General features: G+C 42.8%; 1 protein-coding gene across 8 annotated transcripts in view; it reads right to left on the minus strand.

Moving 5' to 3' along the window:
• The window catches only part of SEMA5A (semaphorin 5A), a 479,512-nt gene that overhangs the window by 167,656 nt on the left and 293,350 nt on the right, over window positions 1–18,506 (minus strand). For all 8 annotated transcript variants that reach the window (XR_013445480.1, XR_013445478.1, XR_013445479.1 and 5 more), the window contains 3 exons: window positions 13,527–13,589; window positions 2,643–2,741; window positions 845–1,058 (listed from right to left, as the gene is read on the minus strand). Coding sequence is in view for 5 of the 8 variants with exons in the window: in XM_036104506.2 (XP_035960399.2) it covers window positions 845–1,058; window positions 2,643–2,741; window positions 13,527–13,589 (376 nt within the window). In the remaining 3 variants the exon portion in view is untranslated. The remainder of the gene's footprint in view (window positions 1–844; window positions 1,059–2,642; window positions 2,742–13,526; window positions 13,590–18,506) is intronic.

An 18,506-nucleotide genomic window follows, 5' to 3' on the forward strand; every position in this document is an offset into this window, starting at 1 on the left:
GTGTGTGTGCATGTGCAAGCACATTCACACATGAACACACATACAGAGGGCTCAATTTTAGCTGGCACCCCTCACTCAGGACATTGAACAAAGCCAACCCCTATTCTGACTGCTTAGTGAGCACATGACCAATTTCTAGTCCGAGACTGAAGTCTTCTGGGAAGACACAGCTTCTCCTGCTGCTGCATATTGTCACACCTGGATGCAGTGCCTGAAATTGCATCAGCGATTCTGCATGCCCAGCAGAGTCAGTCTGAGGACCACACTGCCACAACGTGGATGGCAGAGAGACCAGTGACAGAGCTCACTGACGCTCGCGCCATCGAAGGAAGTAACCCCGAAGACGCGTACCCCAATGCTCTGGTTATGTGACTCGATACTTTTTTAAACTGATCAAGCTCTTTGGAGCTACCTGTGGCCAAACCCATTCTCTTACCCAGTGTCTGAACATTTCATGAATGCTAGTAATTTCCTGCTTTTAGATATATAATGAGAAGTTAAGAAAGAATGCACATGAATCTACAGGTATCTCTGATACGACATCAAATTTCCTGAACTTCAAACACCAGCGTAAAGAACAGCCTAAGTTCGATGTATGGTCATGTCAACATTAGCCCTGTTGTCCTGGTCTCCAGCATTGACAGTATCTCTTCCCCTTCTACTCCGAAAGAGCGCCGCGCAGATGCCCTTCCACACTGACAAACAAAACAAGTGACATTTTGATTTCCTGAGAAAATGAAGAAATTGTTTTTGTCTGGAAGCGGTGGCAGCTTGCTTTTGAGCACAAGTACCCAGGCGTTACAGACAAACGAGGTGGGGCCCCTCCAGTGATGGGAAGACTCACCGTTGAGCCATTTGGAGTTGTACTGCGCCGTGCGGAGAGGAGGCAAGATGCCCAGACTCCGGTAAATGGCAGGATCCCGTCCGGGAAAATCCATGGCCGTAGCAGCGTACAACTCCCCACCGGCTGTGAGGAGAGCCGTGGAATTGTGCTGGGGACTGTAGGGGCAGCGGGCCATGCCACTGATCTGATCATGGATCTCGGTCAGGTTATTCAACTGTGGGGGAGGACAAGAGAGACGAAACCAATTATCCCCCAGGAAAGCCCTAGAACAGGGTCGGCCCGACCCACAAAAGACGCATGTGCAATAAACTCTCTGGGGCTCAGGATAAGACACGACAGATGTGTGCACTCCGACTTTGATGAAAACGCCCTGCGGTGGACTTGGATGGAGGATCCACCAATCATCTCCCTCATCCTCCCTTCAGAGCTGCGGGACCTCACACTATTAAACTCTCACCAAAAAAAGAAAAAAGAAAAAAAAAAGAAATAAGGTGATTGTACATGGGTCCCATTGATAATGCATGGGTACTGCAGATCTTTCCACTTCAATAGAGAAAACTTCAATATTTAGAGAAACACAAACCACAATATAGATTCTGAACAATTTTATCACCCTAAGTGAATTAAAATGCTATGAATAGCTCCAAACTCTGCTCACAGATAAGGATGCGTGCTCTTTCGGACTGTGTAGCCCCAATTTCCAACACTTTATTTTGTCAGTTTTCAGACAGCCAACTCGGGGTCTTGCAGGCATCTGGTGTGAACCCAGCTTCTCAGTTGCTGGTTTCCCAACCCATCCTTGAACGAGAAAAGTTCCACTGGCTTCTTCATCCTGACCTGGGTGGTAGCAGAGCACAGGGCTAGACAGGGGACCCACACACACTGCTCTCTCTGCCGGCAGAGGTTTAGCTCCGGGCAAGTTACTTAAATTCTTTATATCTCAAACTCTTGTTTTAATACAACAGGGACCCAAAGGATAAACACAACCTGGGGTAGATAACCACCACCTGAGTAGGTGCAAAGCATTGAGAACACGGCGTGACATCCTCCTCCTCGTTCTTCTTATATTTCCAATAACCGAATGCTAGTTTGAAAATATTGTAGATGATAAAGTCACGCTCTGAGAGAAGTTGGGTAACCAGGAAATTAACATAACGATATTTCTTCATCATGCTCCCTGCGGGACATCAAACTCCTATCTCGAATTAGGAAGACTGCCCTTGTGCTCGGACGCCCCACGGATCTACAGGTGTAAGATACAGGCGCTGAAGAGTCCTCCGCCAATAGGGACAGGTTTAAAAGAAAAAGAAAGAGGACAGGTTGGACCATCACTTTGCCCAGGGCTTGGGCTTCATTTATTGGCTTGCTTTCATTTTTTTGACATTGCTCTTATCCAATTGGTCAATTATAATTTTCATCATTTGGACTATGATTTTAAGGCCATTTAATACTTCTCAGGATCTCTATAGTAAACCAGGATAAAAGAAGAGTATGTTGAGGATTAGTGTTTAGGATCACTGGTGGAGAAAAGCTGGCAGAAACAGTTTGGAAACATAATGAAATTTAATTCAACAAGCTATCGTTACTTCCAGCTCTTTATACTCTAGGCAGTGTGATTAGTAATAAATCAATACATCAAATATTTTTTCTATTTGAAAAAAAGACTTTTTTTTCAGTCTTTTTCAGAAAAAAAGCAACTCCTTAGAGAACGGAAATACATGTAAAACTACAGCTTTAACAGAACGTTTGGATTTTCTTGGTATTAAACTCTGTCGAAGAGCTCAAGACGAAGACCTACCGTGCGATTGGTGCAGACAGGCGTGAAAGCATTGGTCCCACAGGTAAATAACCGGTCGCCACCCACCAAAAGCACCCGGATGTAGTTCTGACATTCCTCCTGGAGGGGGAAAAAAAAAATCACACAAAACATGTTAACAGGCCTGAACACAAGAGGAATGGCAAATCTGAATATATTTTGACTGACTAATGAATTATATGGCAATTGACCACTAAAAACAAAAACAAAAATCTCTTAGATATTGACCCCCAAACAACAATAAAACTGTTAAAAATCTGACCTTCTCTATCTGCACACTTGTTCGGTAGAAGATATTTATGAAGATAAATATACACATTCAATTAAAATCTCAAAGCATGTATCTTTTTTTTTGATGAACGTGGTTTCGTTTTGAATTGTACCTGTTAACAGAGCAAACCCGAAATCGCCTTTGATATGTGTTAGTGAGGAGAATGAATAAAAGGAAACTATTGGATGCCACTCATGAAAATGTCTTAGAAAACTTTCCAGAACTTTGAAAAAAAATGTTACAAATGCTTCTCCAAATGCAAGGGTCACATGTGAAACTCTGCATACAAATTGGAAGTTTTACACAAAGTTTTCAAAGTGCTATTCCATACATAGTGAGAATCTCTACACATTTTTTATTTTTGATGGAGAAGCAAGAATGTAACTAATAAGGAAAGGATGTCCAGAACATGTGGGATGAGACCCCATGCTGAGTGATGACCCAGAGTTGAGTATGTTTTGTGCTTGCAAAGCATGCATAGAAAATCTGGGGCACTGTCATCATAGTGCATGGACTTCTGAGCCAGAAAGCTCTTCATTCATTCAGCAAGCATTTACTGACTAGATATTCTTTGGTAGACATTGTGCTAGAGGTCACAATCTAGGCATTCAGCAGAAAATGAAAATACAGGGCCATGACAACTACTATGGAGTTGTCCAGAGAACAGAATATTACTACCTCGAGAGGGAAGGGGAAGGGAAAAGTTGGAGAAAGGCTTCCCAGGAGGTGACATCTAATGTAAGTTTTAAAGGAAGGATAGAGGGGCGCCTGGGTGGCTCAGTCAGTTAAGCGTCTGCCTTCGGTTCAGTTGCTGATCCCGGGGTCCTGGGATCAAGTCCCGCATCAGGCTCCCTGCTCAGTGGGAGTCTCCTTCTCCCTCTCCCTCTGCTGCTCTCTCTCTTGTCAAATAAATAAGTAAAATCTTTTAAAAAAATACAAGAAGGATAGAATTTAGTGAAGCTTCCTGGAGGAAGCGCCATCTGACACTTACAGGATTTAATGACCTGAAAAGGAAAAAGACCTCCTAGGTGGGGGCAGTGGACTGTGCCGAGGTGCCGTGGGGAGAGTGAGGGGCTTCGTGGTGTATGGAAGAGGTCACACATCCGCTGCACAGTCAGACAGGGGCCGCTGTGCCTAGTGAATTTGAATTTTACTCCAAATGTGAAGGGACTTGCTATTTGTTTTCATTGCATGAAGTCTGACCTGACCCAATGTTGAAGGACCACTCAGTGTAGAAGCTAAACTTGAGATAGGGAGATTACAGTTCCAGAGACAGACAAGGGAACCACTTCCTTAACTGGGTCCCATGTCCTTTAGTGCCCAGACCGGGTGGGGGGTGTGGACGTGCACAGCCAGAACGCAGTGAACCAACAGGATGTGGTGAGGAGCCAACCGAGTGGACAGAGCCGACATCTCATGATGCATGACGGTCCAAATAGCATGCTGCCCTGCATAAGAAGCTCTGCATTTGGCAATGCTCTCTTCAATCAAATGGAGCCCCAATCTCCATGCCATGCTGATTTGCCATAACTCAGTCTGCTTGTTGGCCTGGCCATGAGGATGATGAAAAGAGCTAAGTCTGGGGATCTGCTTTCTAAATATGAAGTCAAATGTCAAGGGCAGATAATTCTCCCAATACCATAACTAGCAAGAATAGTAACAAATTATAAGTGACTGCTAATCTGAACACACTTCGAGAAAAAAAACAACAAAAGGAATGAAAGCTCTAAGTTCGATATCAGGAGAATGGAGAAATGAATGTCAACAGTGTACTGGGTAGCTGAGAAAGGTACGCCAGATGGGGAGGAGGCTTGTTTTGTTGTGTTCTGCTTTGTTTTTATGACGATGGAAAGGGCAGAGAGTTCTGAAAGAGAAAGAACAAAACAAGACTTCAAAGAGCCACATGGTTATCTCCTCCCAGGCTCAGGGAGCACAGGGAGGACACAGAGGAGGGGCGAGGTGGCCGGGCCATGTCAGGGAGCATGGGGGCACGGGGGTCTGCAAAGACAGCATAAAGGCAAGGATGAAAGCCTGAGGACTAAACATGTCTGAGGGATACTCCAAAGAGACAACTTGGAGCACACAGGGAGCTGAGAGGGCCTGATGCCTTAACATATAAAACAGACGCAGAAATGACACTATAATCAATAGGAGATGGGAAATGACAAACAGTGGGAGAAGTGGGGATTTTGCTTGTTTTCTGTTGTGCTTTTAGAACTCTTTCAAGAAGGAGTCTAAGACATAGAGGAACTCTTTTGTTGTCGTTTTAAAGCAAGAGACTGACACAAAGTAGAAATGTGCTGGAAGCAAGCCTATATCCATGAACACAGTCAAGGGTAAGTTATTCCAAGATCCCGACTGAAAGATGATGTCTACAGACCTGGGGGAGAGAAAGCCAGTACATCTCATCAATTATGGGAAGGGAAACAATCGAGATAACAAAAATGTTTATCTTCATCTCCCAAAAGAAAGACAAATTGAAAATAAGAGCAGAGGTCATTAACTTTTGTGAGGGCCCATCACAAACTTGATGAAGAACTGGAAGGATGGTTAGGGAGGGTGAGCACCAGAAGGCAGAAGTGTACCAGAGAGGCAGGACAAATCCAGCTGGATTTTTTTTTTTTTAATCTTAGAAAAAAGTAAACAAGAGAGGGCACAATGATATTTCAATTGGAACAGAGAATTGTAACAAGCCTGTTCCAGTAACCAGGACCACATGAGAACACACTCGGGGGCTCTACTGTCTGAGAAGGGTCACATGCCCATGGACCACCCATCAGCTTCCCCAGCTCAGTGAGATTGCAGGGCAGGATAGAGGAAGAGTTCAGGGATCAGGACAATCAGATAAGGGGGCCCATACAGTCTTTTTCTCAAGGACAGAGGACAGACCCAACCCTGTGGACCCTAGAGTTGCTTGTGACATATGGGACCTGACCAGAGTCATGTTCTAGATGAGTCCAGTATGCACGCTGGGTTGCACTGGGGGAGGAGGGGAGGAGGAGAGGAGAAGAGGAGAAGGTTTGCATTATCACCAATGGGACTAGGACAAGGCATGCTCCCTCCTTGTGTCCTGTAAGAGGAACCTTTGGAGGTGGGCATACTTCTGTGTTTCTTCTTAACTGTCAAGAGCTGAACTCCTTTGCCAAAAGTCTGGCTCAGTGCATCCCAGAGCTTTCTCATTCTCACTCCCTTAAAAGCCGCCTCATGTTTAACTCACAGACTGCTTCAACTGATTTTAGAAGCAGGCTGGATGTGAATCGTAAACAAATAAATGCATCTAAAATAATGTTTTTTTAAGAGAAATTGGGGTAAGTTCAGACAAAACAGAATGTAGACCGTATTAGATAGAAGAAAGTAGAGGTACTTAGCTTTTGAGCAGCAGATAAATGTAGAAATCAGAGAGTCAAAATTAAGAATGAAAGGAAATGACCCCGAGGGCCAGGCTCTGTAATCATCAGTCTCCTGCTGGTGGTAGGCCTAAGACCCGAATTCTCCTACGGAAAATCTCCTGGTGGATCGCGTTATCGATCACGGCTACAAACGTGGCTGTTTCACCGGTTATCTAAACGTGCCAGAAGGACTGCTTGGGATCGCTTGTTTTATTTAAAGTACAGGCACGATGCAGATGTCCCTTCCGGAGATTCTGGTATAGGTTTGTCTTATAAATCAACTTACCTAAATATCTTTGAGTTTCCTTTTCTCATCTAAGAATATTTTCTTTTATCCCATTTCTGTATCTTGAAAGTGGTTTAAGGGAATTTAATGAATTCTGGTTTTCTAAGAAGTCATAGTGCTCATTTCCAAGGCTGCCAACAGCCTGCCACCACACGGCTTCTCTTGTTGATAATGACAGTCATCTATCTACCTTTTGGTAATACCACTTGAACCTTAAAACGACCCGTGGGTGCCTGCGATCCCACAGGCAGGTCAACCTGTCCTTGACTTCGAAGCAATTCTTATTTGAATTGACAGCTGGGAGGCAGAGTTGCTGACTCACTAAAAGAGCTTCGAGACAGAGGCAGGCCAAGGCCTCCTTGGTCTCAAGGACACACGGCCCTGACCCCAGGACAGAAAACACATGTTTTCAGGACCTTTCTCTCAATGAATTCACTGATTTTTCCCTTACAGTGTTTCATCGTTTTTTCCCCCAAACAGGTATGTTCTGCTTGAAGAAACACTGTAACTGAGCAGAAAGACGATCCGTATACCGGGTAGGTGGTTCAGCAATGCCAACCCATCTTTGTTAGGGGTGGGGGAGGAGGGCTGGGAGCCAGGCAGCGTCCATGCTCATCACAGCGCTCCCACTGAACACAGCGTGTCTCCCTGAGTGACGCATCACCTCTGTGAGCCGCAGAGCAATTGACAGTAACGGCACGTGCCTCTCCTGTTGAATGCATACTTACCGAAAGTCACGATTACCAGGGGAATCTTGAGAAACTGCATCACCCAATCAGATGTAAATGTATATATATATATGGCGTATACACATAGGAGACATATATGTGTGTAAGAGACACATGTATTACATATGTATGTATGTGCATACAGATTACAGAAGTTTTTTTTTTTTTTTAAGAGTTTGTTTATTTTGAGAGAGAGAGAGTCCACGAGCGTGAGCAGGGGTAGGAACAGAGGCAGAGGGAGAGAGAGAATCTCAAGCAAACTCCACACTGAGCTTGGGAGCCAGACACAGGACTTGATCCCACGATCCCGAGATCATGACCTGAGCCAAAATCAAGAGTCAGATGCTCAACCGACTGGGCCCCCCGGGCGCCCCCAGGTTACATAAATTTAAATAAATATATAGACATGCTGTTATAGTCATATTTATATCTAAATATACAGATGTACATATCTAGAAATATGTAGATAAAAATACACACATATGCATATGAATATATATTAACATATCTATTGTATGCTATATAATACATAGTGTATTGATAAATTAGAGTGTACTTATCATGCATATATTTACATAATGTGACTATTTTCAACTGAACTCCATGGAAAACTTCTTGGGGACACCTCGATTTAAAAAAAAAATGAGAAACAAAACAAAATAAAAATAAAACTGCCTGCACAGAATCTACACAGGTTGTTCGTGTCCCATTTAAAGAAGCCTTAATTTTTGCAGTAATCATATAGAATAAATTCAGGTCTGCAGGGTGCTGTATGCATTAACTCAAGAATTCCAAATCCTGGCACTCCCGGTGAACATGTCCAGGCCCCCCTCCGCCATGCCACCAGGCAGGATGGAGTCATGGAGTCATGGTGGCTTCCCCCCAACATCTGGAGTTTGCACTCTCCTTGCACAGCTGGACAACACGGCAAGCAGGGCCCCAGGAGAAAGGCAGGCAGAACAATACATGGAGCCCTGGATTCCAATCAAAACTCTCCCACCAAAGAGCAAAATAATTCTAGGCACTTGGTGTCAAAAGTACCAAAATGAGATCACGAGCAAGAAAGGTATGAGAAGCAAAAGCTCCAAGAGGCGCACAAAGCAGCCCCCTCACCCCCTTGCGAGCCGGTGTGTTTCCTAAAGGGCACAGCGGGCAGGGCTGTGGCTCAGACACAATGACCCCAGACAGACAAGGGACTCTTGTTCGCGTGCAGGAGAATCAGCCATTTATGTTTAAAATAATATTTGTTTAAAAGACATTTAAATAACTCTTGAAGCATCCTTCTGTAATCGGATTTCAAAAAGAACTAAATACGACAGATTTTATTATAAAAGTTTCAGAATACATAAAAACAGACGTTTCTTCCCCCTTCAACGCAGGAAACGTTTGAGTCCTTTGTAGGCAAAGTCACCCTCTTTCCCCAAAATGAGCTGAAAATTTTATAAATACAATTGAACTCCAACCTCACAGAGAACTGGCAAGTCTCCGCACCTCCCTTCTCTTCTAAATGGGCCCAAATCAAAGATCTATGCCATTTTCTTGACCTGATTCCCTGAACTGTCAGTTTAATGGACTACACGTTTGAAATGGTGCCTGTGTCGGTCCCAGCGCCACCAGGGAAAAAGAGCAAATGTGTCCTCTTTCTTCTCCCCTGCTGTGCAGCCGGCTGAGGAATGTTCCCATCAGAGCGGCGAGGGGGCCCAGGGCGCGCCACCCCGCTGGCTCAGCCCCCTCACCGCGCCCAGCATTCCTGGCTCTGCTTATCCTGCTTTCTGTGGGACAGCACGGACCACTGCTCTTCGGGGAGAGAAAACCATGAGTTCAGTCAAAACGGCTGGCATTCTTCTCATTTTTGAAATGTCACATTTTGCATTATTCTTTTGATTTCAGGGAGAAGGGAAACTTTGTAATTCTGTGAAAGTTGTCCTAAGACTACTGCACAAACAAAAAATAAACAATCGCTGAATTCTCATTTCTAAACTCCTGGCCACTAAGAAAAAAACCTGAATTCCACTCCCTAAACGGATGTTATAGCCGTCCCCCTTTATCTATGAGGATACCTTCCAAGACCCCCAGGGGATGCCTGAAATGATGGATAGTACCAAGCCCTACAGATACCACGGTTTTTCCTGTACATACCATATCTCTGAGAAAGTTTCATTTGTAAGTGAGGCACAGTGAGAGAGGACAACAACAAATAATAAAATAGAACAATTCTAGTAATATGCTGTAGTAAAAGTTTTGTGAACGTGCTCTCTCTCTCCCTCAAAATGTCTTACTTTCTGTGCTCACCCTTCTGTGAGTGATGGTCTGAGATGATGAGATGCCTACATGATGCGGTGATGTGAGTGACTGATGTAGGCACTGTGACACAGCGTGGGCCTACCGACCTTCTGGCGTGACATCAGAGGAGGATCATCTGCCTCTGGACCGCGGTTGACTGCAGGTGATGGAAACTTCCAGAAGCAAGGGGACTGCTCTAATTAAGCTGACTCTGTGAAAATGTTTTCCGATTTGGGCCCTTGAACTGTCAGATTGGAGAAATTTGGGTTGTCTGAACTGTGAATTCAGAGACTGGCCCTCGGGCAGGTGGTATTTGGCCTCACTGCTCCTCTTCATAGGAAGTGGCCTTGTTTCTTCTTCTGTGTCCCAGGGGCTGGGCTCAGGCTGCTGGGTCAGGTGCCATTTTGAGAATGTAACAGAGATGCTAAGTAAGGAAAAGGAACTAGTAGAGAAAGATGCAGAGCCGGACGTCCCACCGGGCTCCCCACCCACGGACCACCTGGCAGTGCGGCGTAGGCTGAAGCCTCTGGAAACCCATCACATCATTTTGGGCACATGAACTTCTACCGCACACAGTGCTGCCACAAAACTGAAATCCATTTCAACTGAGCACAGGTTGTTCAAGAGCGTAGATGGGTCCATCAATATACTTAATGCCACCTCAAAGAACGCGCCATCTCTCCTTACAGTACTGGTGCTTGAAATTCATCTTTAGCTGCATTAGTATATTCTTCTGAAAAAATCCCATCTACAAATGGAGTTTGAATCAATTTGTAATGACGGAGATTTGCCATTGTTTTTAACCCATCAAAACCAGAAACACGTGGAACGTGAAGGTCTGATTTTATTTGACCGTGTTTGTTCTGCTCATTTTCCTTCTGTGTCTCAGAAAACTCAGCAGAGGGTAGTGAGGACTGCTCCCATCTGTCAATCGAGGGTATGTTACCTAAAGGAATGAAAGATGCTCTTTCCGATTTGTTTCTGATTTTCACTTGCCTAATTTCTAAGCGCCAAACAACAAATGGTCACAGCTTAAGGCAAAACATGGGTCAGTTCTGATTCAGAAGCAATTATTCACTCCAAGCAGTAATCATCTGCTAGTAAAAGGCTACCGCTCTAATCCTTATAAAATTACTGACTCAGAAACTATCAGCAGGAGAAGCATTGGCTACCGAAATAATCAGATGTTTTCCTAAAATACATAAGGAACAGAGGAGACTGATGTCCAGAGAGGGAAGGAAATAGCTATTTTTGAAATAGTCTGTGAAACGCATGAATGTGATCTAGAGGAAACATGAGAACCATGTGAAATGGACCATGTAAGAACTGCCAATGCTTTCATCATTTGGAGAAATACAGTCCAGATTCTTGAGCACGTTAGTATCTGGCAACATCTACAGACATTTTTGGTTCTTTTTGGCTGTCACGACTGGGTGAGAGGGATTGCTTGCCTCTAGTGGGGACCTGGGGACACTGCTAAACATCCACAATGAACAGGACAGACACCCCACAACTAAGAGTGATCGGATCCCCAACGTCAAGAGTGGGGAGCCCGAGAAACCCTGAATTAACAAAGATCACCACCCAGGTGTGGGTCTCACATGTTTGGTCACTCATCAGGAGAGTGGAGTGACACTCCCAACTTCGGCTGTGTCCTGGGCTCAACGGGAAACCGTCAGGCCCAGCTCCCAGTCCAGGGGCATGGGTTGCGTAATGAAAATGCAGCATGACAGGGAAAATACAGATGGCTACTGGTAACTGGTGCAATGTGGGGGTGCAGTAGGGGCAGGAACCCCTGCAGAGAAAGACACAAGTCCCGGGCGATAACTGGGGGGGTGCAGGGGGGAGCGTGGGCAAGGTGGAAGCAGGGGGAATGCTTGAGATGGGGCCCCTTGAACGGGTAGGAAGCCATGGCCACCCCACAGGTCCAGAAAATTTGTTGCTGGGCTGCCCAAAACCAAATCATGCTTATTGGCACATGCACAGACCCAGAAGGAAGAGGAGAGGGATGAGCCAAAGTACCAGAAAAAAAAGAAAAGATAAAGACAAAAAGAAAAAGGAGAGGAAAAGCCAAGAGGGAGAAGGACGCAGACCCTGGAAGGTACCGGGGTCATCAGGCAAAGGGGAGGACAAGGAGGGCATTAGAAGCTTGGAAAGGAAGGTCCATGTTTTCTGCTGGTAGAAATAAAAATGGTGCCTCCCCCTTACTGCCCCCAGACGATTCTGCCTCTCCACACTGCAATAAGGTGGTTTTGTTTGAAGAGTTCCCTGTGCTCTGGTGAATAGGGAGAAATACCTCTGGTACATCATGACATGCAAACATTCCAGGGAGGAGAAAGCAAACCACAGAGACACCCCCTTCTCAGGGTTTTGCACATAATTTATCCAAACTCAGTAAGAAGAATTCATTAGTTACTTCTCCTTTATTTTGTGGGGGCATTTTCATATTTTTCGTAACCTGGTGCTATCTTTACATCTTCTTGTGTCTCCAATGATTTATGTCAGAAGCATTTTCTAAGGTTAAAGATCTCTCAGTAAATTGCCTTCATCAATTTCTGCTTTTTTTTTCTTTCTTCGTCTCCAAGTGTTTCCCTGGCTAAGATGGCATTTTCTTCCTTCCCCTCTCCTCCTTCCGGGTTCTTTATTCAGTTTTGGAAAACCCAGTGACTGAGTTTGCTGAGACCGGCCTCCACGTCTGACTCTCAAAACTGTTTAGTTAACAGGGAAACGGGCAATGAAATTGGGTAAAATAGAGTGCCTAACATCTTTTACCCACACAGCCGGTGTGAGGATCTTTTACCAGTGTTTGCTCACTGCATTTGCTAGATTTTTCCCCCAAGCTCTTGGCTCTGGGCTCACATTTGCACAGGGAGCCCTACTTGCTGCTCTTTGTGTATCTGCTTTCTTCTGTGACCCAAAGTGGGATTCACAGTGGAAAGACCTGTGCTCCAATAAAGTAACGCCATCACCCTCAGAACGAGATAGAATGAGCGTCTGCACCAGCTGCAAAAGAATTTCCTCAAGATGGTCCTATATAACTTTCTCAGAACCGGATTTCCCCGGATGGAGGAATTCTGCTCTTCCTGAGCCAGTGACCGTGTGGAGGCAGTTCGACCCTGGGCAAAGCTGCTCAAGAAATGCATTTCCAACCTTAATTAGAAACTGCACTTTCCTTAGGAACTTGGGGATGCTGATTTTCATATGGAAAGAGAGGAGGTGGGTGGAGGAGAGAGAGAGAGAGAGAGAGGGAAAGAGAGTTTATTTTATAGATATGTTAAAATGAATTATAAAGAAATCTCATCATTTTTGATATAATAATTTTATTTATCATAGAGTCACTTTATGGAATTAGCTCTAAGATATAATTGGGGAAATTAAAATGTTATTTTTAAAATTCAGGCCCATATATTTCCAAATGATATCACAGCCAACTGATTCCATATTTTAGCCTAATGATTAATGGTGCAAATCAGATCTGCTCTCCTATTCTGAATCCTTTTTTGGAAACTGTGGTTAATCTTGATTTAATGTTAAAACCTTGAGAATCTACTGTACATATATTTTGTTTCTGTTTTGTTTGTTTGTTTAAAGGTTTTATTTATTTGAGAGAGCGTGAGACAGAGAACGTGAAAGAGAGAGACCGCGAGCAGGGGGGAGTGGGAGAGGGAGAAGCAGGCTCCCCACTGAGCAGGGAGTCTGATGCAGGACTCGATCCCAGGACCCTGGGATCATGACCTAAGTCAAAGGCAGACGCTTAAATGACCAAGCCACCAAGGCGTCCAACGTATATTCTGAATCCTGTTTTTTCAAGTTACAAGGCACCATCATCAGGAATAACCTTCATATCAAAATGCTTCACCTATAGTCCTTCCAAACAGTGGTGACCGTGCATTTCCGCATGCCCCTTACCTCGGACTTGCCCTTACTGTAACAGGCCTTCTTGGTGGCTTCATCACACTCCCACTCCACAGCCTGTAGGAAACACCAAAATGACAGCGACTGTTACGGTTTTGACTGAAGAAAAGGGGAAGAACAATAAAGCACTGGTAATCAGATTAGGAAATGTGGGCACACCACGGAACCTTCATACTAATATAGAATTTACACTAAATTCATGAAATTCACTCACAGAGGCTTCTATTTAGCTTTGAAATCAAAGCATTTAAAGGACCTGTCCCCTAAGTATCTACAGTTCAGCAGAAGTAGTGTGATATTTCGGTGACTGTAAGAAAGGCACATGCAAGGAGTTGGTATCTAGTACCAATTCCTGAAACCACCCCTGCAGTGACATCACAGGATAGATCCACAGCACACTGAAAAGACAAGCCTTGGAACAAAATGATATAAATACTCATTTAGACATTTGTATTTTCTGTTCATAGTATGTCATTTATCAATATTCAAAGATAATGGAGCAAGGATGATTTTGCAACCTCCTTACTCCCAAGATCCATATGTAAATGATGAATAGTCAATAAAAGAAATAGCTCATGCAAAGAGCACATCTACTACTTCACCCAATACCAGTAATTTTCATACCGTTAGGAGCTCTGACTAAATAGTTAGAGCCACAACCTGCGAGTATGTTTTCCCAGACTTTCCAAATCTAACGTATGGCGTCAAGTTGACGTGCATTCTTTCACATCTGCTGCTGTCCGTGATTACCTGAGATAACACACAGCGCTGACTTCACAGGAAGAAATGATGCCTGCAAATATTAACGATCTATACGCTGAGGCTGTGAATCACTTTTTTGAACAAACTTAAGAATTTGAGCTGTTTATCTTTTGTATTATTGTATGGAATGTGGATTTGTGTTTTATCTTCCTATTAGAGCTGGATTTCCAAAGAATTTAGGATTTTTGAAGGATCAGTTAAATCATTATCAGAAAAAAAAAGTTTTTTAAAATTTTATTTTTTTGAGAGAGAGCATGAGCAGGGTTGGGGGGTGGGCGTGGGAGGGGTAGAGAGAGAATCTTAAGCAGTTTCCAAGTTCAGCGTGGAGCCCGATGCGGGGCTCAATCTCACAACCCTGAGATCATGACCTGAGTTGAAATCAAGAGTCAGACACTTGGGGTGCCTGGGTGGCTCAGTTGGTTAAGCGTCTGCCTTCGGCTCGGGTCATGATCCCAGGGTCCTGGGATCGAGCCCTGAGTCAGGCTTCCTGCTCAGCGGGGGGTCTGCTTCTCCCTCTGCCACTCCCCCTGCTTGTGCCCATGCGCTCTCTCTCTCTCTATCAAATAAATAAATAGATCTTAAAAAAAAAAAAAAAAAAAGAGTCAGACACTTAACCAACTGAGCCAGCCAGGTGCCCCATTATCAGAAAAAATAATTTAAGCAAGGGACAATTCTTTGCTAATTTGAACTAATGTTAAATAGTAAACTAAACTAAGCCAAAAATAAGCTACAGTCAAACATTATGAAGGAGAATAATGGCTTCACTCTCACTTCTAGGAAGAAGATATTTTTTAATTCTCCTAAACCTAGGAGAGTAACAAAGTGATGGTGTACCATATAATCTCGTATCTACTGTCCTCCAAAGAAGGTTACATAATAGAGATTAAAACACAAAACCCTGCCTCTTGTATAACTTATCTTCCTTGGCAAATATGAGTCCATAAGAAAAGTATTCTAAAGAGAACCACTTCAGTGACTTTCAAACAGAAACAATATCCTAACTGCTTTCCCTTGTGTCAACTTAGCGATTTTTGTCAGTGTCAACATTTGATAAGAGAATTTGTTAATTCTTTCTGTGATGTCTTCCTGTTCATAATGTTTAATGGCAGCAATAAAATCACAGCGAGTCAACATGTGATGCAAACAAATGACTTGAATTCTGTGCTAGGATGACAAATACATTCGTGACAAGGGATGACACCTCCCGAGAAGACATAAGGGCTTCATGTGTAATGGCAGATCCGTGTGTCCCCACGGGACTCACGTAAAATAAGTGCATTACTATTGTTCCAAATGGACCTTTCCTTTCTTAGATCTCTTTATAAAACTATGTTGTTTGTATTTAAACAAAGATATCTGTATTTTTGCCCTTACTTAAACTCAAAACAGAATTGATATACTATGATACATTCTTTTACAAAGTCGACCCTATCGCAACTTTGACCTCCTATCATCAGGAGGGTTGGTTATATAATTACTAGGACAACTACAAAGCAAAAAGCTTTAGGTAAAGAGGCATTTGTAGGGGCTCTTGTTAGTCCAGTGATTTTGTTGAAAGTTAAATAGTAATTCTCTTTTCAGTAAACGTAAGACCTATGAGGAGCATGGTTAGTCCCAGGGTTGCAAGAAAATTTATCAAATGCCATCAGAATTGTTCAAATCCTTCTGCCGCAATCACAAAGAAATAGCTTCCCCAGTCTGTGTAATGCCAAAGTAGCCCGTGTGTTTTCAAGATAATTGAAGGCCAAGGATTGGATGGGGAAAGTAATAGAAAAAGAAGGAGAGTTTTCAAGAATATTTCATTACTTTATCCAGTTTGGCAAGAAAAAGCACTTGCACTCACAAGTTTATTAGACCAATAGAAAATAGGACGGATCTTACAGATTTTTCTGAAGACAGTTATTAAAAGAAGCAAAGTTACTTCTGAGGCATTTTTATTATACTATAACTGGCTTTCCAATAATATTCAAATCCAGAATTAATTAAAGACCATGACTGTTCAGCTTTTCTGTTGATTCACTTCCTACCTGAATAGAGGACAGGATAGACAAGATTTATATTAGGAATGGACTGAACTACCTATCGTAGGGCTGGACAAATATCACTGGATGTCACAGAATTTATCAAAGAATGCAGTGAGAAAACATGTCATCTGCAGATTGGCCTAAAACAGGATGTTGATCCCATAGTATCCTTCTATTCTCTCAATGAACCGAACTTAATCCATTTGACCACTTCACAACTATGGGGAAAAAAAAAAAAACACTTCTATTAGAGAGAAATATGAGTATCAGTAGAATCCTCCAGAGTTTATTTCTCAAAGTTACTCATCCTGTTTGAAATTATATTATGTTTTAACCTGGTCATAACTTTCTTTATTCCACAAGAACTGTTCTAATAAATTAAATTTCTTTTAATCAAGTCTTCTCACTATATTCTCACAGGAGATTCTTGTTATTCTTTCATGCATCATAATTTTGGAACAAATCCCACTACTGATTCATGAAGCCATCTTTCCAGTTGACTTCCTTTTAAGACACTTTTGTATCTACACACACCTATCTTTATGACAGTCAAAACAAATGGGAAGCCATTGACATGCTACATCTCAGATCTCAGTACAACATTCGTGATCTTATTTCCTGAGTCTCTGTGTTTTTTTTTAAATCTAATTTTTATCATCTCTTGTCTTTTCCTATTGCACAATAGCCCTGCAGAGGGAAAAAAAAAAATCTTAATTCTCTATTCCGTTCTGCATTTAATCTTCATTATATTTCTTGGCAGCACACACGTAGAATTAATACTGTGGTTACTTGGATATCCAAAGGCTATACACAGTAGGCGAAGAGTGTGAAGCATCTACATCTTAAAAGACAAGAAGATTCCCATTCATAGAACCTTATTTTTGTTTTGTATGTAAATATATACCAATAACATCTGTGCTCTTCAACTACCTACAGAAGCTTTGCTTTACGCATTTGCATTCATTCTCTCTTTCATGTCCTACACGGTTAGGAAGTACCCACCTACCAAGTGCAAGACGCAGTGCTAGATAATTTTGATGGAAGAGAAATAGACATATAGGTGATATTCGCAGATGTCAGACATTAGTTTATGATAACATACAAGTGTCTTCCATCAGTCTGGACAACATCTTGCTAACTCTGAGAACTTGCTCACTCTGAGAACTTCACCGTGGTCATTTCCATTGTTCCAAGAGCCATGTTCATTTCAGATCCAGAGATACCCTGGAACTTACAACATCATCAACTTTCAGGAAGCCACAGTGTTAGAGACAGACGGAAAAGGAAATAGAGTAGATTTACAGTGTATCATTTTATACCCGCAGAAGCCCTGGATGGAAGGAAGCACGACACCATACATACCTCACCATCACACACACACATATGCTCAAGTTATGATAAATGGAGCTCCGATCTCGGGAGTAAATCAAATGTGGGAAAGAAAAAAGATTGGCTCTTTCTATGTACGTGTTACATACATATAAATCCACAGTTCTCAGAAGTATATAAACAAAGCTGTGTATTATCACATTCCACAGCGAGAGAAGTTAATTAGACAGGGACCAGCAAAGGCAGATACTTTTCATAAAAATGAAGAGAACAACATTCTAGGCAGATGGGCCACTACTCTTTCAGCAGATGGCTTTACTAATTAGATACTGGCAAAAGATAACATTAAAAAAACTAGTTTAATTACACAGTGCCAAAAATTAACAACCACCTGAGGGCTTTTTTTTTTTTATACATTGCATTCATATTCTTATGTCATGTATATCTGTGAAATGCCAGAGAATGTGAAATCGTGGTGGCAACTATAAACACACTGTCAGGCAATGTGAGACCATATCCTTGTTCAAAACAGAAGCAAAACACAAATGAGTTGGAACTTGAAATAACTTGATTTTTATGTTACTTCAATAAGGTGCTAATCCAGTTACCCTTAAGCAGAGACATGTTCGCAAATTACCTTTAGTGGCCACACGTGACAGGTTCAAAACACCGGGAATTTGAGATGGAATGGTATGCATGGAAAGACACAAAGGGGTGGATAGTTTAGTCACTTGGGAAGGATTTCTGTCCACGGCAAATATGTAAGTCCATTTCACTCTTACTGGTGACCTCCAAATCAGAGAACTGTAAGGGGGCATTAGTCCTATTATCCAATGACTGGTTTTTGATTCTCAGGACA

This window comes from Halichoerus grypus, chromosome 2 (assembly GCF_964656455.1).
Source record: "Halichoerus grypus chromosome 2, mHalGry1.hap1.1, whole genome shotgun sequence".
NCBI classification, from domain to species: domain Eukaryota; kingdom Metazoa; phylum Chordata; class Mammalia; order Carnivora; family Phocidae; genus Halichoerus; species Halichoerus grypus.